Source organism: Miniopterus schreibersii (genome assembly GCF_964146895.1).
Source record: "Miniopterus schreibersii genome assembly, chromosome: 10".
Classification (NCBI taxonomy): domain Eukaryota; kingdom Metazoa; phylum Chordata; class Mammalia; order Chiroptera; family Miniopteridae; genus Miniopterus; species Miniopterus schreibersii.
The window spans coordinates 65,046,026-65,068,441 of NC_138110.1; the positions used below are offsets into that span (position 1 = coordinate 65,046,026).

At 49.9% G+C, this 22,416-nt stretch overlaps 1 protein-coding gene across 2 annotated transcripts; it reads left to right on the forward strand.

The window, feature by feature from the left end:
• Positions 1-1,637: 1,637 nt before the first annotated feature.
• MAVS (mitochondrial antiviral signaling protein) lies at positions 1,638-19,184 on the forward strand. Of its 2 annotated transcripts, none has more exons than XM_081148356.1 (7): positions 1,638-1,722; positions 5,664-5,838; positions 7,295-7,469; positions 8,909-9,081; positions 9,822-9,978; positions 14,008-14,507; positions 15,433-19,184. In XM_081148356.1, the coding sequence occupies exons 2-7, from the start codon at positions 5,722-5,724 to the stop codon at positions 15,874-15,876; spliced, it is 1,566 nt and encodes a 521-aa protein (XP_081004482.1). In that variant the 5' UTR covers positions 1,638-1,722; positions 5,664-5,721; the 3' UTR covers positions 15,877-19,184. The 2 variants fall into 2 exon arrangements, with proteins under 2 accessions (XP_081004482.1, XP_081004483.1); XM_081148357.1 differs by having other exon boundaries at positions 1,658-1,722; positions 5,709-5,838.
• Positions 19,185-22,416: the final 3,232 nt, after the last annotated feature.

Below are 22,416 nucleotides of genomic sequence, written 5' to 3' on the forward strand. Positions count from 1 at the left end.
GTCTCACCGGGGCGGGGGATTGAACCTGCAACAGAGACATATGCCCTTGACCGGGAAAAGAACCTGAGACCCTTTGGTCCACAGGCTGACTCTCTAACCTCTGAGTCAAACCTGACAGGGCAGGTGTCTTTTTAAGTTGCAGTATAAAGTAATAATCGTAAGTGTACAGCTGATACATTTTTACATATGCACAAGCCCATGTACCCAACATTCACATCAAGACACACAATATATCCATCTCCCCAGAAGGCTCCCTTATACCCCACCCCTCAGCATCCCTAGAGGTAACTAGTGATTTGATTTTTCTTTTCTTTTTTTTAATCCTCACCTGAGGACATGCTTAGAGAAAGAAAGGGAGAGAGAAAGAAATACCGATGTTAGAAACATCCATCATTCGCCACCCTCTGCATGTGCCTCCACGGGGGACAGAAAGGGCAACCCCCCCAACCACAGTGCATAGGACCAGCTTCACCAACTGCGCCCGCCACCTGGGCTGGGATGATTTCTATTTATGTAGATGAGTTTTGCCTGTTTTTTGAACCTTACCTTGTGACTGGGAACTCACAGCATACTCTCTGTGCTTGGCTTGATGAGCCACGGTGCTCGTTCATCCTGTGAGATGCAGCCATGCTGTATCAACAGTTTGTTCTGTTTCACTGTTGTACACTATTCCATGATGCGAGCACACCAGAGTTTGTCTCTCCATTCTCCTGCTGATGGACCTTTGGGTTGTTTCCAGAGTTTGCCTATTGCAGCTAAAACCGCTATGAACATTTTCTACTGTGTATGTTTCTAGGTGGATGCACGCCCAGGAGTGACTGCTGAGTGATAGGGTTGGCTTACGTTTAAACTTGAGTAAGAACGGGCCAGACACATCCCCAAATCTTTAAATTTCTCTTTAGAACAGAAAAAAAAATAAACCTCTACCTCGTTACTGTGAGAGATTTAATGGGCCGTAAGACATGGGCTTGAAGCCTGTACCTGGAACACAGCAGACGCTCAAGAGCTCTGGCTTCTGCCCCAGCAAGCGTCCTCTGCCCCATCAGGGGAAGGGCACGGCGGTTGGCAAGCCCTGCGCCGAGGTACCCCTGGGGCGGGGAAACTTCTCCCACGCAGCACTCGAGGCCCCCACCCAGGGCGCCAGGAGAGCCAACCCTGGGGCCCGGGCCTGCGTCCAGAGCCGGCTGCCTCAGCCCAGCATGCTCGTTTCCCGGCCGGGCTCTCCAGCCCATGGAAACTTTGCGAGTCACGGGACGTCTACTGAGCACTAGCCGTGTGCCAGGCGCTGGGCGCCCAGGAGCGGACATAAACACAGCCCCTCCCCCTCGCGTTACTCGGCGGGACCGGGGGTCGCTGCGCCTGGGAAGCGTGGGAACCCAGCTGGCCCAGACTCCGAGGGCCGCCGCCCACTTGGTTTCCAGCCAGCCCCTGGACTTCCCCCGAACGCTGCTGCGACGCACTAGGAAAGAAAATAATCTGCGCCTTGGCGGCCCCAGCGAGAGCCTAGGTCGGTCGGGAGCGGGAGGCCAGCTGCCCAGACCCCCAGCCGAAGCCGAGCGACCCCCAGCCTCCCAGCGGCCCCCGCGAGCCCGGGCGAAGTCCCGCCCCCGCCGTCTGGCCCCGGCCCCGCCCCGCCCGCCCGCGCCGGGAGTTCCGGGCTGCAGGTGGCGGTCGGTGGCTGTCTGTGGCTGTCCGCAGGTCCCCGGGTCGTAGCTACCCGAGGTAAGGTCGCCACCCCGTGCGCTCCGTCCTTCGGGATCAGGTCGCACGGTCGCCTTTCGGAGAGGTGTCCCGCGGAGGCAGGAGCCGAGTAGGACGCGGAGTCCGCCGGGGCGCGCGGGGTCTGAGGGGCGGGGGAAGGGGACCGGGAGCGCGGGGCTCGGGGCAGCGGGGGCGCCGCGCGCCGCGTCCAGCGCCGGGGGTCGGGAGGTGGGTGGCGCGGGGCGTGCGGGGGAGGTTGGGCCAGAAGGAGACGGGCGCTGGCTGCTGAGCTCCAGCGGCCCGCAGGCCCAGGGTGACCCCCGGGCGGGGCCTACTCCGGGCGCACCGACCTCCCGCGGCCGTGGCCGCGCCTGGGAGTCGAGAGTCACCGCCCTCCCCAGAGTCTTGACAGTGTTTGGTGGTAACACCTACCCCGAAGAGCAAGCCTCCCACCCTCCGTGGACTTGGGTCTGGTCCAGGAATCTAGGAATCTGAGCCGAGGCCGGGCGGCCTCACCCCTCCCGCGTGGGTGCCTGTTTCTCCAGCGCCCTCAGCGCCCTAGGGCAGTGGGGTCGGAAACTCCTCGCTGCGTGGGTCCCGAACACGCCGCCGCCCATCTTCTCTGAGATTGTAAAGATGTGCCAGGAAAACATTGAAAAAACCACAAACAAAAACCACACACACACAAAACGAAACAGCCCCAAAACGACGTTCTCCGCAATGCTGTGGAGCCTCAAAAACCTCTAGAAGGGAAGGCAGCGACCCGAGAACCGCGCTGGCGTGGAGGGCACGGGTAGAAGGCCCTCGGCCCTGCCGGGAGGATCGCCGTGTCTCACGAGGGACTAAATGTACCCTTCTGGGAACACCCTCGCCTGGCGGCGACCCCCCGCCCAGTGACCTTAACCCCTCCCTGAACTTGACGGGGGCGGGGGGGGGGGGGAGCTGTTTGGGTCAAGGTGTATGGTGAGCTGCAGTGAGGCAGCAAGTCGTGGGTTCAAATCCTGTCCACGCCACTGGTCAGCTGTGCAATTTGGCATCAGTTCTCGCATGGCTTTGCGGCAAGGATTAAATGAAAGAAATTCAGGATGTGTCTGCTTGTAGTGGACCCTCAATAAATGTGAACAAATATGGACTTCCTTTTTTTTTTTTTTTTTTTGCTTAATTTTTATTTGGAATATTTGGGAATGAACATAGAGCTGTGCTTAAGATCCTTAAATATTTTGTTAGAAGTTCTTTCTACATTTACTCTTTTCTTTATAATTTACCCTTTATATTTAGGACTTTAATTCATTTGGAGTTTTCTGTTATCCATTGTGTAAGATTGGGATCTAATATTATTTTCTCATAGGGAGCTAGTTTTATGCATAATGTCTTCTAAACAATTTAATCACTAATTTGTGACATGACTTTGTCACAAATTAGTGATTTGTGATCACTTTGCCGATCCTTGTGCAGTTCTCTTCCCATCTGTACTGTTTGTTAGCTCTCCATTCAGTGTCTTTGGTCTCTTCTTGCTCCAGTATTCGTCTTTTTAATTTTTAAAAATTATTCTGGCCTTGTTACATATCTCTTTATTTATTTATTTTTTATTGAATTTATTGGGTTGACATTGGTTAATAAAATTATATAGGTTTCAGGTGTAAATTCTATAATACATCATCTGTATGTTGTATTGTGTGTTCACCACCCCCAGTCAAGTCTCCTTCTGTCACAGTTTATCCCCCCTTTACCCTCTTCTACCTCCCCTCACCCCCCTTTCTCTCTGGTGATCACCATACTGTGTCTGTGTCTATGAGGGTTTTTTTTGTTTTTGTTTTGCTTAATCCCTTCATCGTTTTCACCCAGCCCCACAACCCCACTCCCCTCTGACAGCTGTCAGTATGTTTGGACTTCCTTTCTCTTTGGTGAGATCATACATATTATGAACTCACGCCCCCTAGACTCTGAGTCTTAAGGGCTGAGGCTGGGATGCAGAAGAATGTATCACCTGACTCTCTCCTGGTACCTCCCTGGTTGCCATGGGAGGGAAGAAGAAAGGGTCTGTTAACTACCACAGACTTGTTCTTTGCTCATCTCCTCAAGTTTCCTGAAGACCCCTGCTCCACTCCCCTGATCCTTTTGACCTCTGTCATTAGTACTTGTCTCACCAGGAATGTAGCACCTGATTGGAAAAGCAAGTCACGTGATGTGAGGTGGTGAGGCAGTTTGACTTGACTGCTGCCCTGTTTCCCATGTGGTGAGGGACTGGTGGTCTCAGCAGCTTTGGGGTACTCTGCTCTGCAGCACTGTCTCCTGAGGTCTCCCTCAAGCCTGACATCCATGTTTCTACTCCATCCTGGCCTTCTCCACTGCCCCCTTCCCTCCCTGAAAACCCACTTGGACATCCAATAGCATCTCAAGCTTCACTTGCTCAAAATGGAGCTCTGGAGACTCCTGACGCTGCTCCTCCCCCTGAATTCCCTGGCTGGCTTTATGGCACCATCTATGATTATTCTCTCTCCCTCACCCCCCAAATCCACAAAACACCAGGAATCCATCTCTCGCCACTTCCATCGTTACCATCCCAGCCATACCCACCATGTAGTTGTCTCCTCTTGTGGCCTCCTGACTTGTCTCCTTGCTTCCAGCCTGGCCCCTCCACAGTCCAAGGTCCTCACTACCGCCAGAGAGGTCTTTAACATAACATAAATCAGATCCTCTCCCTTTCCTGCTCAGAACCCACCAGTGGCTCCCTGTTTCGCTCCAAATAAAACCCAACATCCTTTCCTATATTGCTATATGTGAGCAACCCCTCCCAACCTCCTCGACCTTGATCTCTGCCTCTCCCCCTAGCTTTCTAAACCGGACCACCTGGACCTGCTTTCTGTTCTTCAGACATGCCAAGCTTGTTCCCACCTTAGGAATTCTTACTTGCTGTGCCCTCTGCTGGGAACACCCATCTCACAGCCAAGAATGGCTCAGCTCAAGTGGTCAATTCAGAAAGCTGCCTCTGATCGTCCCAGTTCAAGCAGCGTGCCATTCTGCACTGGCTGTCTCATTACCCTGCTTTGCTTTTGTAACTTTTATTACTAGCTGGGATTCTTATGTATACATTTCCTGGTTTGTTATCCGTTTCACAAAATATAATGTAAATTGGATGAGGGGAGAGATCTTGTCTCATTCCCTGCAGCTCTCCCCAGGGGGAGGCAAATAAGAAATGAACAAACAAATGCATCTATAATTGCACATTGTGGTAAGTACTGTGTAAGCGACTGGCAGTAATTGCTTGTATTTGGGGCACTTGTAAATTTCAAGCTTATAAGGCAGAACTACTGTATTGTCAGAACAAGCTCTCTGAGCCATTTTAGGGGTGAGGATAAGCGTGGAAAAGACTGGTAACTTGCCCCAGGTCAACAGTGAGTTCAGGGCAGTGGAACCAAGCCTCCTACCCTCAGAACATGCATGTAGCAAGCTTTAAATGGTGGGCCTGCAGTAATGTTCTGGAAAGAACCTCATCCTGGATCCCAAAGACCTCAATTCTTTGCTCTTCCACTAACTAGCAAGCCCCCTTCTTAATACTGCATTTTCTTTACCTTTCTAGTAGGATGGGTCCTATTATTATCATGTTGGGCTGCTGCTGCTTTTTCTCCCAGTATACCTCAAAGAAGCAGCACTTCTAGGTGGAGCCCTCCTGCTATCAGCTGCTAGGGGCACACACAGACTTGGGGATGATGGTGAGGAGCCAGACCCTCCCCCTGACCAACTTGCAGGGCAAAAATGGACCCTAGATCTTCTGGATCTGATTCTTTTTGGTCATCAATTTGTTTTTAAGCAAATTCCTTGAGGGCCTCTGGGACACAGGCAACAATAAAATAGGATGATTGAAAAGAAAAGCCACAATTCCAGAGTTGAGAAAGGAAGAATTGCCTTTTGTCCAATCCCTCTTCCAGTCTGGTTGTCATGTGCAGTCTGTTTTCTTCCAGTCTTTTTTCCTCAGTCCATTGAGCTAGAGCCCTCCATCACTTCAGAACCCAGAGAGGGATGACGTTTGCTGAGGAGAAGACTTACGAGTATATCCGCCACCATTACCGCAATTTTTACCATGTTCATGTTCTGGAGATTCTGCCTTACTTGTCTTGCCTCACCACAAGTGACCAGGTGAGCCAGGGGCGGCAGCAGCCAGACTGGGGGCAGGGCTGTGGAATTCATAGTTTCACTCAAGCCAGAGGTAACTCCTTCCTTCCCAGTGTAACCCACTTCCTTGTCCCTTTTCTAACTTTCAGCTTGACTTGTCGTTCAGTGTCCTTTCCTCCTTTTCTGCTCCCTCTGGTGTCGTTTTGGTGTAGTGCTCAACAATACAGCAGTATGGCTGTGGCTGCCTGAAATTTCCAGGCTCTGGGCCCCACACCCACTTTTATCAGAACTGTCTTTCTTCATCTCTCATCCTTGTCTGGCTTAGCCCTCCCCCCCCCCCCTTTTCTTTCTTTTAATATATCTTTGTTGATTTCAGAGAGAGGAAGGGAGAGGGAGAGAGAGAGAAACATCAATGATGAGACATCATTGATGGGCTGTCTCTTGCACACCCCCTTGCCCCCCACTGGGAATTGACCCTGCAACTGGGGAAGGCGTCCTGACCCGGAATCGAACCTTAATTTCCTGGATCATAGGTCGATGCTCAACCTCTGAGCCACGCCTGCAAGCCTGTTCTGGTTTAGTTTTTATTCCATTCCCCTTGTGGGACCCTGTTCTGGAATGGAGCCCAGGGCTCAGTTTTGAAAGTTCATGAGTGCCAAACCACTCTAGCCTCCTCAGAATCTGCTGTAGGCCCCTAATGAAGTGGGCCAGACCTTCCCAGTTTTTACTGTTCTTAGATTCAACCTCCCCTCTTCTCCGCTTCCTCCCCACAGATGCTGGTAGCACCAGTCTGTGGCTGATGGGTTTTGGCCCGTCCCCCTTGTATTTTGGGATTTGTGGGTATACCCCGTCTCCTGTTCTTCAGTAAATATTTTCTGTGGGTTTTGTTTCTGCTATCTGGTTGCTTGTTTGTATGTGGGAATTCATGTGGATTTAAAACTCTGCAGCTGCTTCATCGTCTTTAAATCTCCCCAGTCCCTCACCTTCCCTGGTTCTTACTGTTAGCCTCCTCTCTTTCCCATTATGCCCTTCTTCATCTGCTGTTTCCTACACACAATTTTCCTCCTCTGCTAATCAAACCCTTTTGCCTTGGAGGCTGTATAAACAAACCCCAGGCTTTGTCATCAGACTAACTGGGTTCAGATTCCTGCCCCACTGCGTAGGATCTTTGCTGCCTTACTTCTGTGAAGCCTCAGCTTCCTCATCAGCAGAGTAGAAATAATTGCATTAAATAAGATAATTCACGCAAAGCCCTGAGCTAGAGAGCATAGTACACAGTAAGAGCCTCTTTTCTGGTAGCTGCCTTTAAACTTGAGCTCAGACCTTAGCCTTGCCCTGGGCTCTGACCCAGTTTCAGATATCTGCCTCCTTCTTGTGCCTGCGTGGTGCCCCTCTCTGCAGCTGTCCCCTCTGGAGTGGGAAAGGGGCAAAGGGGCCAGGACCACCTGCCTTGAGCAGGGCCATGGGCCGTGTCTTCCAGGACCTACTGCGAGCCCACTACGATAACAGGGGGAACCGGAACACCATTTGGGAACTCTTCAACAGCCTTCGGCGGCGGAGTGGCTGGGTGGAGTCTCTTATCTGGGCACTGAGGGCCTGTGAGCTGTCTGATCTTGCTGACGAAGTGGACCAGGTCTATCAGAGCAACTTACCCTGTAAGCCTCCTGCCCTGGCCCTCCTGTTGGAACCCCTGTCTATTCTCCTGCCCTCTACTCTCCCAGTCTTCTTACCCCTGTATCTCCTCCCTTCCTCTGTCACTGTCCCTCCCATCACTCTTGGGCAGTAGACAAACCTGGGTTTAGATCCCAGCTTAGCTACTTATTAGCCGTGTCCCTTTGGCCAAGTCCCTTAATTGCTCTGAGCCTCGGTCTTCTCTATAAAACAGGGCTAATGACAACACCTACCTCATGGGGCTGTGGTGGATACCATGGGATGTCAGCATGTCGAGTGCTTAGGTGGAGCTGAGCACCTCCCTGTGTTCAGCAAATGGAACCTCCTCTCATCTTTGTGGCTGTGATATTTGCCTTCCACCCCGCATTTCCCTGTCCTATCTCCTCTCCCTCTGTTCACCTTCTCTCTCTACCTTCCTCTCTCCTCTTTTCCTCCCTTTACTGTCTCCTCTTTCTCTGTCATGGATTTCTTCTTTCCTTTCCCCTCATCTCTTCCCCTCCCCTGGTTTCCCTTAGAGCCTTCTGGGTTCTCCACCCCAGTTACCCCTCAGCTCCCCTCCATACTCCCTGCCAGGCCAAAAGCCCCCAGGGCGGTTTGTGAGGTCATGGTCTGAGGAACCAGAAAGGGAGGAAAACAAAAGCCAGCTCTATTTATATTTCATACTAGAGACCATTCTTGAAGCCCTGCCTAGATTTATAGCCTTACAGCATCTCCCTGCTTGTCTTCTATCATTTTTCTCTACCCCCTCCCCTCCCCTCCCCTCCCCTCCCCTCCCCTCCCCTCCCCTCCCCTCCCCTCCCCTCCCCTCCCCTCCCCTCCCCTCCCCTCCCCTCCCCTCCCCTCCCCTCCCCTCCCCCTCCCCCTCCCCCTCCCCCTCCCCCCTCCCCCCTCCCCCCTCCCCCCTCCCCCTCCCCCTCCCCCCCCTCCCAACTTGTCTCTTTATTTGTGGAGATTAATGGTGATTCCCTGAATACAGAGGGCTGTGGTGGGGCCAGGGGTAGGTGATGGGGGCAAAAGGGAGGGGCTGAGGAGAAGGCAGCATCAGGTTCAGGGGCCAGTTGGTGGTGACAACCACCCACAGGAGGAGAAAGCCACTGGGTCCCAGAATGCCTGGGGACAGAGAAGTGGTGGCTGCTGACCCAGTCTGGTCGGTGAGAGGCCAGGGAGGCACCCCACACTTTCCCTTCCCATCCTGCTCCACCTTCCTCCTCTTGTCTTCCCCAACTCCTGCCCCCCTTCCACTTCTGCCCCCCACTCAGTGAAGCTTGTCTCCTCTGAGGAGTGCATCTCATATCAGGATAGCTTTTGGAGCTGTGGGAGTTTAGACAGCCATGGTCCTGGGGGTCCAAGAGCACCCAGGCCTCTCCTGTCACTGAGAACACCCCCGATTCCTCCTTGACATGACTATATCTTTGTCCTGCAGTGAACCAGAGACGCCCACCAGCCCCACTGGAGCCACCGTCAGTTTCTGCTGAGGCTCCAGGGCCCTCCACACCTGCTGTGGCCCCCAGTGCCTCCCACAAAAGCTACAGCGACGAGGAGCAAAGTTACCCCATGCCTGTCCAGGACACCCAGCTGCCCGCTTCCATGGGAGAGGTGTGTCCTCACCGTCTACCTTCTGCCGCTGCTTTTGTGTTACTGTCTGCCTACTTCTGCTCACCCAGCCTTCCAGAAGCCCTCTTCTACACCCCACAAATTGTGCCTAATCTCTGCTTAGAACCCCAGGGTTCCCCTGGTGGGTGTCTGCCTCAGATCAGCTTCCAGACTGTTGACCAAGGCTTCATTCTGTGGCAGCCCCTGTCCTCTCATCAACCAGCTGTGAGGTCACAGTTTGAGGTCTTTGAAGTGGTGCATGTGAGATGTTGAGAGACCAGGGGTTGACCACATGAGGGGGAGTGAGGGAGAAGGAGGTGATGGGGTAGTGGGTGGATGGTGGAGCTGTAATTATTGCCAATAAAGTGAAGTTTGGGGGAAAGATGACTGATTCTAGTGGGATATGATGAATGGGCAATGGGTGTCCTGGAGACACCAAACTGTGGACTTGAAACCCAAGAAAGGGGTCTGTGCAGTGGCTCTACAGAGGGGGACCTTTCTCCAAGACCAGACAGATAAGATAGGGACTCCCTAGGGGATGGTATATGTGTTTTCTAGGAGGTGGTTTTAAAGTCACCTATAGATAGAGGGTCTGGCAATGACTAAAGCCAAGGCAGTTGCTTTCTTGTTTCCTGTGCTTTGTGGTATGGGCTGAGGTCTGCAGGAGTTGCTCCACAGCATAAGCTATCCTTTGCTAGTTCCTGGGAGAAACAACTAACTTGTTCACATTTTGCCTCTTGCAGAGTTCAAAGAAGGTCCCACAGACAGCCAGTTTTGGGGCTGACCTGAAGAGGCCCAGTGGCCCCCTGGAGCCTTCCTCTGACATGGCAGTCCTCAGCCCTCTGCCCTCCAGTGGACCTCAGAAGCAGGATGTAGAACTGGGCAGTACCCACACAACAGGTATGTGTAGAATCTGGAATTATAGGGCCTTTCTGACTTCTAAGTGAGGGTGAGGGTTAGAGTTGCCCCTCTGGCTTCCTTGGACAAGACGCAAGGGTGGGAATAAAGGGAGTTTATCCCAGGGAGAAACCCAATTCTGTAGAAGGTATATTGGTTATCATTTGCTATATAACAAACAGTCCCCAAAATTTAATAGCTTAACACCTTGCTGACCAGTCATGAGTTACCCTGTGTTTCCATTCCCAAATGTCGTTGACTGGTCACGAGATAATTCGTGTTTGCACTTCACTGCTCGGCACCTATTTCAGCTATCTCTAGTTTTCCTCGTTGTGTGCGCCTTTTCCTCAGCTCATCAGTCAGTATTTCCAGAGATGTGATGAGCAATACATCTAATTATTTCCATCCATCTTTCATTATGACAAAAGTGTTTAAAAAGACGTGTGGCGGCAGAGAAGAACATTTGAGCGACTTATGTGCAGACACTTTGTCTGATTGGCCGAGTGACTTTGGTAGTCAGCTGGAAAATAGTACTTTGTTGGAAGATAGTAATGAATCTGACATTAGACCATCACAAAGGCAAAAGAGAAATGTGATAGTATCCAACAGTGAAAGTGATTCTGAAGAAGAATGGGCAGAAAAAGACATTTTACCAGCCTTGGAGGATTATAAAAATATTTCAGGTGTAACTGTTCAATTTGAAGACCCACAAAGTATAAGTGAAGTAATCAATTTATTTTTTGATGAGGATTTTTTCAATCTCATTGCTTCTCAAACCAATTTATACCATCACCAAGTGAAAAAATACCGTAAAACCTCTGCTAAAACTTCACCATGGACGGATGTTACTTATATGGATATAAAGAAGTTTCTTGGCTTAATTATATTGATGGGACTAACGAAGAAGCCAGAATGGACAGATTACTGGTCAACTGATCCTTTACTTGAATCACCCATATTTTCAAAAACTATGATTAGAAAGAGGTTCGAGCAAATACTTACATTCTTTCATCTGAATGATAATTCACAAATAACATGTAACACAAACCGTCTTTACAAAGTCAGACCTCTTTTGGATCACTTTATCTCAAAATTTAAATCTTTATATATACCAAAACAGCAGCTATCACTTGATGAAGCAGTGATCCCATGGAGAGGACCCATCAGATTCAAGATGTATAATCTGGCAAAAGTAATAAAATATGGAATTTTAGTAAGGATGCTTTCTGAGAGTGAGAGTGGCTATATTTGCAACTTTGAGATATATACGGGTGAGGGCAAAAAGTCACAACAGACTGTATTATCCATCTTACGGCCTTTTCTTGGTTCTTGGCATCATATTTACCAAGATAATCACAACAGCATGTCTACAGCTGAACTGCTATTGAAGAACAAGACACTGGTCTGTGGAGCAATGAGGGAGAGCCATGGGCTGCTGGAACTACTAAAAGAAAAGTCAAAGAGCCTTCAGAGAGGAGAAACGACGTTTTTGTGGAAAGGTCCCATTCTCCTCCTTGCATGGAAAGATAAAAGGCCAGTACGTATCATATCTACCATTCATGATGCCTCTACGATATCCACACGTAACATCACGAAACCTGTGTGTATAGTAGATTACAACAGATACATGAAGGGAGTCGATCGAGCAGATCAATATTTGGCATATAGCAGTATCTTGCGCAAAAGTATCAAATGGTATAAAAAAGTAGGTTTCTTTTTGATAAATTGTGCCTTTTTCAATGCGTTTAAAATTTATTGCTACAATAATAAAAAAAAAAAAATGAGGTACAAAAATTTTCTACTCGAAATTGCTAGAAAGTGGATTACAGAAAATTCAGCCGAATGCAGCACACAACCTAGCACCTCTTCCATTATGTCTAGAAGACCTCCAAATAAAGATTCGCCATTCAGATTATCAGGAAAATTAAAAGATCATGTTTTACAAAAAATAGTAACCAGTGGTAAAAAACATCCCACTAGGGCGTGTAAAGTATGTTCTTCTAAGGGAAAGCGTAGTGAAACACGATATGTATGTAAAACTTGTTTAGTACCATTGCATGTAGGTACATGTTATACAATATATCACACTAAAAAAATTATTAAATATAAAAAATTCAATAAAATATGTAAAAATATTAAAATATATGCAATACGTTTAATTTCAATGTATGGTAATATAAATATAAGATATGACAAGATAAAGTACATTAAAGTTTATTAGATGCTTTCATTTAATATTCAAATGCAGAAAAGTAGCTGGCTGCACAGGCAAGTTCTGGCTTGAAACAGCTGATCAGCAAGGTGTTAAAATATAACTTTTTATTTAGTTCATGATTCTGTGGGTCAGCAACTTGGGCTGGTACAGCTGGTTCAGATTTTGGCAGAATTTCCTCTTGTACACACACTAGTGTACACACACTAGTGTACACATAAGCTTTGCTTGTGGCTGTTGTCTGGGGCACCTTGGTTCTCTTCCATGCGGCTCTCATCCTCCAGCAACAAGCCTGTTTTATGGCAGCTGAGCAGAGTTCTGAGAAAGAGGGCTCCTGGGGCATAGGCTCAAAACTGGCACAGTGTTCCTCCTGCCTCATTCAGTGGGCCAGAGCAAGTCACAGGGGCATCCCAGAGTCAAGGAGTAGGGAAACACTCCATCCTTAGATGAGAGGACTGACAAAGTCACATTGCTGAGGGCGTGGGTACAGGAAGGAGAAGAGAATTAGGGCCACTTCTGCACTCTACCAAAGGGACTCTATAAGGGATCTGCCAGCACCTGGAGGATAGTGCAGAAGGGAAGAGTACAGGGCTGGGCCTGCTGTTGGGAGGGGAGCCCTTGGATACTACCCTGCTCTAAAACCGACTCTAGCTCCCAGCAAATCACTAAAACTTCCCAGCCCCAGAGGAGGTATGGTCTTCATCAGCCAAGGGCCTGGATCCCCACACCAGACCTCAGTGCTCCCCCTTAGGAATATAGAGCTGCCCACTCTGAACTGCCAGGCTGGCATCTCTCTGCACTACTGTTTCCCAAACTGTGTTCCACATGACACTGGTGCTCAGCCAGCCCTCGGTGCCCCTGGGACAGCCACAAGGCCCACAAGTAAGGCTTAGAGAAGCCATCTTAGTGCCTTATACTCCTGTCACCTCAAAATTGTGCGCCAAGCATCCATTTGCATTTTGTAGTGTCAGCTTGCCCTACAGTACCTTTCAGGAAATGCTGCTGTGGACTTGAGAGAGGCAAAGGGCACTTGGATTTCAGTCATGTGTAGACAGGTCCCATAAGATTCTGTGGTGGTATATTTGGGGTGGGGGGCACATCAGAATCACTCCTGGCCTTTGTTAGGCCTGGTGTGTGCATTCTCAGAGTTCCATGGAAAATTCTGATATAACCGCCTTACGGATGATCACCACCTGCTCCCTCTTGCTTCCCCCAGGGCACGCCCGCCTCCCAGGGGTGGCTTTGTGCCTGCACCCCCCCCCCATCTCAAGCCCTTAGGCCTCCTAGGAGATTTGCATGCTCTGGGGGTTGGCTGGGCCTCTGGGACCACGTGACTGGTATGAGCTCTTCTGCTTGAGCCACCCTGCTGCCCCTAGCCTTCGTCCAGGATTGTTCCTGTTGGGCGTGGGGTGGGGAGAAAAGATGGCAGTGGGAGGAGCATCCAGGATTCCACCAGGCTAAGGAGAAGATGGAAAAGGCAGACACCAGAGGAAAGGGGGGTGTCTCAGGCAGAAGAAGAAAAAGAGTGGATAATTAATGATATTCAAGCTCCTAGAGGCTGTTGGAGTGATGGACCATTTCACTCTTACGAGAGAACAGACTCAGTGCCATAGGTCAAGGACAGAATACACAGGGCCAGGGATGTGCCTGCAGCTGTTGGGACTTCAGGCCTGGGGGCAGTGACCAAAGGTACTGGGTAGGAAGCAGGGAGGCCTTGATGCCGTAGAGATGGGTTGAGCTTGGGCAGAGGGACCCTTTTCTAGCCTTCTGATCCCAGCCCACCTGTGGGTTTGTTTCCCCTTTTGTTTTGCTACCTCCAGGGATGGTCTCCGGCCATACATCACCCCGTGGGCCTGTATCTCCAACTGTCTCCTTCCAGCCCCTGGCCCGTTCCACCCCCAGGGCAAGCCGCTTGCCTGGACCTCCAATGTCAGCTCTGTCTACTGGCACCTCCTCCTCCTCTGCAGGGGGTGTTAATGACCATGCTGAGGCTACCATCTGCTCCAGTGGGGTAGTAGTGCCCACCAACTCTGTGACTACCAGCATAGCACCTTCCACGGTGCCCCTCCACTCAGCATTTACCAACACAGTGCCTTCCAAGTTGCCCACCAGCTCAAAGACCCCTGGTAAAATGTCCACTAATGTGCCCACCAGTCTAGCACCATCCAAATTGCCTATCAACTCAACACGTGCTGGCACGGTGCCACCCAAGGTACCTACTGGCTTGGTGCCTGAACACAGGATGCCCACAAGCTTGGTGCCCAGCAAGGTGCCTGCCAACACAGCATCCATCATCAGGAGTAGCAACAGACCCGCAGAGGTGAGTCCTCACGCCTCCTAGGACCCTCTGTCCTTGGACCCTTGCCAGTCTCCATTCTGTCTCCAGCTTGGGCTGGTCCAGAGCCTGCTTCTGAGGGGATAGGGACAGCTGAGAAGTTGCCTCATCCAGACCCCACACTATGTCCTTTAGAGTAATAATAATCATTAGAGCTTCTAAGTGTGGATGTCTCAGGAGAGTAAGGCATGGTGGGCCACCCCCACTGGTCACATGTATTAATCTATTTAGATCTCACAGCTCCCTGGTAAGCTTGGTAATTCCATTTTTCAAAAGAGGTAATGGTGAGGGAGAGAGCAGGATGGCCTGTCTGCCTCGACACTTTGCTCTGCTCCTCCATGCAGGGTTTTACAGACAGCAGTTCCAGCCCAGCCAGCCTGGGCAGCTGCTCTGACCCAGCAGCCCCCTATAGCTGCTCCTCCAAGCCTGCATACATCACCCTACTGCTGCTGTCTGCCCAGAGGAACCAAGCCCATGGGGCCTCTTGGGTGCATGGCCAGGCCTCTGGCCCTGTAGTCGGCCATTCCATGGCCCTTAGGCCCAGGCTGAATGTTGATGCAGGATGGTGCCACACACCACCAAGGGTTCCTAGGGGTGGGGTTAAATTCACAAGCAGGCCAGTGAATAAGGACAGGGCTGCCCTGGAGGATGTCACCACTGATGCTGCTGCAGGGCCTGGCTCTCCTCCCCGCTAGTGCCTTTCTGCTCTATGAGTGGGTTGACTGACTCCCCAAGGGAGGGTGGTCTCATGGGCACAATGGGCTGGGAATTACAAGGTTGGGGTGCTAGTTCATGCCCTGACCTAGGAATGGGGCCGCCCAACCTGGCTTGTCCCCCTGCCATCCCCAGTCCCTTCCATCCTCTTATTTGTTTGTTTGTTTATTTATTTATTTAATTTATTTTTTACCAGGAGACTTCAGTGTCTCCAGCGCTCACCGGTGCCTCTGCTGGAGGCAGCTCACCCTATGCAGACAGCAACTCCAACAGCTGGGGCTCAGGGCTGGAGCTGAGCAAGCCAGGTGGGCTGTCTTCCAAGATAGACGGCCAGCCATTCTCCGGCTGCTCCGCAGACCTTGCCATCAGCTACAGCAGCAGCTTGGACGCAGGACCTGACAACACCCCAGAGGAGAATGAGTACATGTCAGGGGACAGCCATAGGATCCATGTAGTGGAGGGTCCCAGTGCTGACCTCCTGGCAGGCAACCCTGGGCTGCAAACTGCCCCCCAGCTCCAGGAAGAAGAGGTGCAGTGTGTTGATAGGGCCCTGTGGGTTCCCTGGCTTGGGGCGGCTACTGCCGCGGCACTCCTGGCCACACTCCTGGCTGTGCTGTACCGGCGGCGCCTACTCCAGTGAAGCCCCTCTGCCTTCCCTGCCATGTGTCTGCTCCCTTCCCATCGGTACATGTAGCCTGAGCCATGGAGCTGGTCCCCCTCACCTTGTCCCTTTTTTGGCACTGGCAGATGCTGGGTCAGAGGGAGCCACAGCCTTGGGTGGAGGCTGTGCCATTGCCGACTGAATCCTGGGAGGCAGCATTTCTGTCTCAGCTGGTATGCTCTGCAGCTCCCTTACCATCCTTGGTTTTCTGGGCTGTGAGCTGCCCCGTGCCCTCCAGACCTGCCACCCAGCAATCTGGGTTGTTGCTCTTGTCTGCTGGAGGAGGCCTCCATCCAGGCTTTATCTCTGTTTGCCCAAGCCCATGGATCAGGGGTACTGCTGAAGAGTGCAGGGGGTTGGCAACACCCCACCCCCTTCCCCATCCTGCCATGGTCCATGGCAGCTGACAGCAGATGTACAGGTAGGAGGAGCCACAGCAGCTCAGACTGAGGCCATTGCCCTTGAGAGCAATGAGACCCTGGAGCTGCTTCTGGTCCTCTGCCCCTTGGGTCTTCTACCCATGCCAGGCAAGGGTGGGGAGGAGGTCTGGAGGTTCCTGTGGACCCCTGGGAAGGCCCCTTTCCAGTCTCCTCACCCCCTTCTCCTCTTTCCCTTTCTCCCAGTCCCCATGCTGGTTGGGAAGGGGCCCTTTGGGTTGGGGAGGGGACCTTCAGGGAAGAGCTCAGGCCGAAGTTTGGATATCAGCTCACCTCTTCCTGGGCTGTGTGGCCTGAGCAGATAGATGATCACACTTCTCTGGCCTTGCTTCCCCATATGGACTATGAGTATCATGGCTCACCCTTCTCTGGGTTCTAATGAGATTGAAGCATACCGGTGTTTGTCAAGTGCCTGGCCCAGGGCAGGTGGCCGCTAAATGCTGCTCCCACCTCTCTCCTGCCCACCCTGGTAGAGATGAGGGCAGGAGAGGCAGAATGCCCAGTGGGTAAGGGTGCAGCTCTGCGGTGTATTGTAGGCCTAGGCCAGAATCCTGCTCTGCCTCTCTGTGCTTTGGGGCAAGGTGTTAACCTCTGTGCCTGCTTTCTTAGCTGCGAAAGGGATGAGTAGTAAAAAAAAAAAAATTATGTGTGTGTGTGTATCTATCATCTATCTATCATCTATCTGTCTATCATCTATCTATCTATCTATCATCTATCTATCTATCTATCTATCTATCTATCTATCTATCTATCTATCATCTATCATCTATCTATCTATCATCTATCTGTCATCTATCTATCTATCATCTATCTATCTATCTATCTATCTATCATCTATCTATCTATCTATCTATCTATCTATCTATCTATCTATCATCTGTCTATCTATCTATCATCTATCTATCATCTATCAATCTTTCTCCTAGTGTTGTTGTGAGGATTAAATGAGTTTAAATAAATCTTAGAATGGTTCCTGACATTTACTAAGGGTGGGAAGCATGTTGCTATCACTGTTCAAATTGGAGGGGCTGGAGCACTTGGCTACATCTTTAGAGGCAGACTCAGACCCTACTGCCTCCCCCCCTCTTTATATTTTCCCCTTACTTTCTCCTGTGCATTGGGGAATTGTTAGGGAGTGGGGAAAAAGGCACGTCCACTGAGGCAGCTGTGCAGGGTGGAGGCTGGGGTGCCCCCTAGAAGCCAGATGAATTGGAGTATCCTTGTGGGTTCTTTTCAGGTGCCATCGTAGGACAAAGGGCAGGCAAGGAGCCCTTGGAAGCTGATTCCATTTTTGGGCTCTGCAAGGAACAGGGACTAAAGTCCTGGGGAAACATGGGAGGTGCTGTCAGCCTTCAGAGTTCTGCACCCTGCTTTGGCTGCTACAGTCTTTCTTTGCACTGCCCTAAGGGACTTCAGCAACCTCTACCTTTAATGACCTCTACCTCTACCTCTGAACTTCTCTTCAGCCCTCACTCAAAACCCAACAACCTGTACCCCGAAACCAGAAGAGTTCGTACTCAAGCTCTCTGTACCACTCCCCACATTCTTACTCTTAACCTGTCCTCTGTGCTTCCCCCTCCCTCCCAGGTACACAGATCAGTGAACAATTCATTCATAAGTACTAGTTTTAATGTGTTCCTATCCCAGGGTATCTTTGGAAAAAAGTATCTCAAGAAAGTAATATGAAGTCTCAAAGAATGCTGTTTATTATTTTTTTGGCTCAACCTTTTAATATAAAAAATCACTGATGTAGCTGGGCCAGGCGTGGCTCAGTGGTTGAGTATTGACCTAGGATCCAGGAAATTGAGGTTCGATTCCCCGTCAGGGCACATGCAGGGTTGCAGGCCCGATCCCTCATCAGGGGCGTGCAGGAGGCAGCAGATCAATGAGGACTCTCTCATCGTTGATGTTTCTCTCTCTCCATCTCCCTTCCTCTCTCTGAAGTCAATAAAGATATATTTAAAAAATAAAAATAAAATAAAAAACATCACTTAAAAAAAATCGCTGATGTAAAAAAATGCAAAAGTGTGACAGTGACAACCTATGAAATCCTGTGATTGAGAGTCCCCTGGAGAGCAACCAGTGGTGCATGCACAACCACTCACACAGACTCTGGCATGGAAACAAACCAGTGCTACCAAGAAGGGCCAGCATGTGTGCACTCCACCAATCACAGACCAACATCTACTCCAAACATCAGTAATAAAAAATCCGGCATCTCCCAGGAACAGCAAGGCAGCTTCTCACGATGAACCAGCACAAATAAACACAGCAAAAAGAGTACTGCGTACTTTAGGATTGTCATTCATGAGGATCGTCACAATCCCAATAAAGGAACAAATCCCCTTGCTCTCCCCATGACATCTTTTTCTCTAGCCAGTGTTGCCTCTGTTTATAGGGGCCTCTTAATCAGCTGCATTATCGTCTCCTTCGGTCAAAAACTTGGTAAGAGGAAGAACTGCCAAAGTACAAGCATATAAGGTACCACGTTCTCCTGCTGAAACATTTCTCTCAAAGCTCAAGAGTGGTCACTGCTGCTCTCTCCCTGGAAAACACCTTCGGATCTTGCTTGGTGATTTACTGAACACAGACCAATGCCATGCCCTCACCTTCCCTTCTGGATGTGCTCAGGTTTAATTGCATTTATGGGGAATTTCTAGTCAGAGATCAGGAAGTTGTGTTTTACCTGCCAGGCCTTGGATTATTCATAGCTGCTTTTAAGAAACATTTTTTGTTACGGAAAACTTTCAAACGCACAAAAATATAAGCAATATGTATGGCCCCGGCCAGTGTGGCTCAATCCCTTGAGATTCTGTCGTCAGTTTGGTTCAAATAAACTCATAAAAATTCTTTCCAGGTTTGCCCTGGCAGGGTGTGACTTGTTTGAACATTGTCCAGAGCACCAAAAGGTTGCTGCTTAGATTCCTGATACACTGTTGTAATAACGTTATTTAACAGGAAAGGAGTGGAGGGGAGACCAAATAGTATAGCATGCTATTTGTTCAACTTTGCCAAAAAGCTGCATTTAACATTCCAATCTGTTCCCTGCTCTTTGATGGGGGAAGGGACTGGACAAAGGCAATTTACACCCAGGCCCAGTAAGGTCTGAGTGACGTGGGAGACTAATTTTGGGTCAGTCACACTTGAAAATGAGTCAGTGGCCAGGATGGGTGTGGCCACTGCAAGCGCACAAATCTAAATATAAAAACTTCCAAAGGAAGTGCATGCGCTCTCGTGTGCGCACCTGCGTGCTCTCTCTCTCTCACACACACACACACACACACACATGCCCTCTTGGGACTCCTGATGCAGGGGGGCTGTGCTCCCTGGTGCAAGCATGGTGCACAGCCATGTTGGGCTCCACACTTGGACTAATGGACTTTAATATGGCCTGAACACTATACCACACCCAGCTACAACATGGAATGGGAATTCTGGACACTGGCTCTACTGACTTCGCTGAACTCCCAGCTGCCCCCCTTTCAAGACTGGCTTGGGGGAAATGGGACATTGCAACCCGAGAAATGTAACCCCACGCCAACACAGCCTTCTTCCATGTTCCATCCCTTGGGGGCTCCTGAAAATACTTTCAGCAGCGCGCCAAGAACTTCTCCCCCAAATGATGGGAATTTATCTACCAGCATTAAGGGCACATGCCCGGGTTGCAGGTATCCAATAGATTGATGTTTCTCTCTCTCCCTTCCTCTTGACAATACCTTCCTTCTACTTACTCAATGCAGTTTCTGTAAAAAAACCCCCCAACAGCAACAAAAACAAAAAATAACGCCCCTTGGCCTGGCCGGTGTGGCTCAGCAGTTGAGTATCGGCCTATGATCCAGGAGGTCACTGGTTCAATTCCTGGTTGGGGCATAGACCCAGGTTGTGGGCTCGATCCCCAGTAGTAGGCAGCCGATCAGTGACTCTCATCATTGATGTTTCTATCTCTCTCTCCCTCTCCCTGAATCAATAAAAACATTAAAAAAAAAATAATAATGCCCCTTCCTAAACCCACACCGTTTTATTAAAGTAAAATATACATACTGAAAAAGGTACTCAGAAACTGGAGGAGTGGCATGAAGGGTGGAAGTGGGGAGAGAAATATAGGAGGGGGCGGGAAAGGTGAAGAAGTGGAGGAAGCCCTGGGTTCTGGTTCTGTGTCAACAACCAACTCCTGGCATCCCTTACCCTCCTGAACCCACAAACCCTGAGGCTGGACCAGGTGATGTCAAATCCTCCCTCTTCCAAAGCCCTTGAGTGTCCTTGGCACAGATGGACACCGCACTGCTTCCTTCTTCTGTACCTCCTCCTCCTTCCCCAGGTGCCATTGCCTTGCCATCTGAATCACTGATTTCCTAGTAATCAGACTCTGTCTTTTATTTAATCAATTCTCTTGTACTTAACATAAGAAGAAAGAAAAATCCTTTCATTATCACAAGCAGCTGGGAATCAACGTCTGTCGAGAGGCCTATCCAAAGGAATCTGGTAATTGCTAAAAGAATTACTTTTTTTATTTGCTGTTATGATGTCCTTAGAATTGTGAGTCCAGTGACACTCTTTTGCAGCAATTCTGCTATTCTTACTTCTAGAACTTAAGACCCTTTTGTTAGATGGGCCAGGTACAGAAACCTGGGTACCGAGATTCACCAGAGTGGGAAGCCCCGGATGCCTAGCAAGGGGTAAAACTGGGAAAACAAGAACATTGTCCCCAGTGGAACCTCCCCTCCCCTAGTATATCTCTGGTCATGCCGTTTAGACCTCCTGAGCATTTCCACCCTAAAGATAACTTCTAGGCCTCCGTTGTATTTCAGCTCCAGGCCCAGATAAGCAGCAAAACCAGACAAGTGGTGCTGTGGCTGCCTCAGGACCAGCTACATTGACTAATGACCCCCTGCCCTAGCACCGACCAACCAGTGGACCAACCAGTGGAGAGCATGACCCTGAAACAGCACACCTGGAAAGCTGGTGAATATTCTATTGAAACCCTCCCGAGACCTCCCCTAAGATTCCTGCCTGTAAGAAAGAGTTAAATACTTAAATGCCATCAGGACAAAGGACCCAGCATACTTCTCACTAGGAGAGCACGCCAGCAGCATCTCCATCCCTCCAAGGTAACCCCACAAGACTTGCAACCAGGGGAACAATGGGCAGCGGCAGCTCGTATGGGGCTTACCCCCTGAACCTGTCTCCAAGGCCCCTTCTCTCTCTGACTTCTCAGTGAGCCAAAGCACCAGGCCTAGACTCTCCTGCTGCTGCTTCTGTGCTTTCTTGTTTCACTGTTCCAAGTATTTTTTTGCTGCCATCATGGCCCCAATACTCTGGCTCAGTGCTGTGTAGCCCTTCCCCTTTGGATATCTCCCACCCCCTTTTAATAAATTTAGTTTTTCTTAGTTCACCCATCTGAGATGGCTATTTAGTCTGCCCGGACAGCACCACCATGTTAACCTTTCACCTTTGACATTTCCTTCATTCAACCTGCAGTTTGAGGATTTACTATGGCCAGATGCCTGCTCATGAAGATAAAGAGAACTTTCAATTTGGAGTGCTTGTTCTGGACCTCTCCCCCTTTTCCCTCCTGACTTCACTCTTGGGAGTATTTTATTCGGAGACATTATCCTCTGTTCTCAGGGCCATGGCAGGCTGTCACCTTCTGGGCTGGCTCAGTGCCCTTATCCCTTCCCACTCTGTCCAGATGGATCAATCTCCCTTCTGAATTTCACCTTCCTTATAATCTAGTCTTCTCTTTAAAACATGTTAATGAACATATGCTTGTTGTAAAAAATTGAAATTCCAAACTATATAGTAATATAGGCCAGTTTCTCAGACTTCAGGACAGCCATCAATCTTCTGGGGATCTTGTTAAAGGTAGGTGCTGACTCACTGCATTTCTAAGGAGACTTTTGAGGAAAGACAAATAAGTAAAAATGCCCTTCATCTCCTGTAATTCTGTTCTCTGGGGGCTTGATAGACATCATTCCTTGCCTTTCTCTGTGTACTTCTGTGCCATTTGATAGCCCTGACTTAATCTCATCCTAGGCTTGGGGCCATGGACACTCTTTGAGGTCCTGTTCACAGCAGTGGGGTG

Bases quoted from the DNA above. Each gene is read 5' to 3' on its own strand.
- MAVS (XM_081148356.1), top strand. From the start codon at position 5,722: ATGACGTTTGCTGAGGAGAAGACTTACGAGTATATCCGCCACCATTAC. The intron at 5,839-7,294 runs GTGAGCCAGGGG...CGTGTCTTCCAG, and splicing joins GCCTCACCACAAGTGACCAG to GACCTACTGCGAGCCCACTA. The intron at 9,979-14,007 runs GTATGTGTAGAA...TGCTACCTCCAG, and splicing joins GGGCAGTACCCACACAACAG to GGATGGTCTCCGGCCATACA.